The sequence below is a fragment of the Diaphorina citri genome, unplaced genomic scaffold (assembly GCF_000475195.1).
Source record: "Diaphorina citri unplaced genomic scaffold, Diaci psyllid genome assembly version 1.1 scaffold4925, whole genome shotgun sequence".
NCBI lineage: Eukaryota > Metazoa > Arthropoda > Insecta > Hemiptera > Psyllidae > Diaphorina > Diaphorina citri.
The window spans coordinates 602-1,917 of NW_007382309.1; the positions used below are offsets into that span (position 1 = coordinate 602).

General features: G+C 30.9%; 1 protein-coding gene across 1 annotated transcript; it reads left to right on the forward strand.

Annotated features, from left to right (window-relative positions):
* Positions 1 to 286: 286 nt before the first annotated feature.
* On the forward strand, positions 287 to 1,046 carry LOC103521292. Its single transcript, XM_008486404.1, has 2 exons — positions 287 to 650; positions 913 to 1,046. The coding sequence occupies exons 1-2, from the start codon at positions 287 to 289 to the stop codon at positions 1,044 to 1,046; spliced, it is 498 nt and encodes a 165-aa protein (XP_008484626.1).
* Positions 1,047 to 1,316: the final 270 nt, after the last annotated feature.

A 1,316-nucleotide genomic window follows, 5' to 3' on the forward strand; every position in this document is an offset into this window, starting at 1 on the left:
TAACTTTTTCAACTAATCGTGTAAAAGATGTTTTATTTTGGCCCAATATGTTATCTCAAATAAAAGATATGTGTTTGTCATGTTATACTTGCCAGAGTAATCAACCAAACAATTGCAAAGAAAATATTATTTTTCATGAAATACCTATAATCTGCCTTGGTCTAAAATAGGATGTGATTTATTTCAATTCAATAATCAACAGTATCTTTTGCTTGTTGATTACTATAGCAAATACTTTGAAATATGTAAACTAGATAATATTTCAGCTAAAACTGTAATTTTAAACATGAAATCCATTTTTGCCCGTCATGGTATTCCAAAACTTGTTGTATGTGATTCTGGAAGTCAATTTACCTCTAGAGAATTTAAAGACTTCAGTGTTCAGTATGAATTTGATTTCATTTGTTCCAGTCCTTACCATCACAAGTCAAATGGCCTTGCAGAATCACATGTTAAAATCATTAAAAATTTACTGAAAAAAGCACAGAGTAATGGTTCAGATCCTTATTTAGCATTGTTGAACTTTAGGAATACTCCTAAAAATAATTCTCCATCTCCAGCTCAACTTTTGTTTTCTCGTGCTTTAAGAACTAAAATCCCTGTTACTTATGATTATTTAAAACCTAATGTTAAACCTAGAAATGTAAATGGTGATAAGAAAAATCAGAACAGAATAAGACAATATTATAATAGAAATTCTTTAATGAGCTTGATTTAATGAGCTTGAGTTAGGACAGAATGTACTTTTTAAAAGAAACATTGATTCACCCTGGGTGAGAGGTAAAATCTTAAGTAAGAATTCTAAGTACAGATCCTACACTGTACAGGATGAAAATAAAAATGTTTATAACAGGAACAGAATTCATTTAAAGTTATTCAATGTACTACATTCTGGTTCGGGTGGTTCCCCAGTGAGTTCTCATTATAGTTCTCCTGCCACTACTCCACAGCCAAGTCCAGATATGTCGCCTACTGGATATCAGACTAGGTTTGGCAGGAATGTTAGACCTCCTAACAGATTGACTTTTTCGCCTTTTCAACCTTAAAAGAAGGGGGATGTTGTATAGATAGGTAGATACCTGATCTTTTTAGTTTGTACCTTGTATGAATGTGTTGGTTGATTCAGTTGTGAATTAGCGCCTCGGCGCGAGACAAATAAAATTAATTCCCTTTTTCTATAAATAATAAAAATGAGTTCTTTCTTTTCGTTCCTGAATTTATAAAATAAAACATGGTGTCAGGTGTAAACTAAATTAATTAATAGTTTAATTAATTTAACTAATAAATTTTTAACTTGCAGAGTTAATGTAAACTAA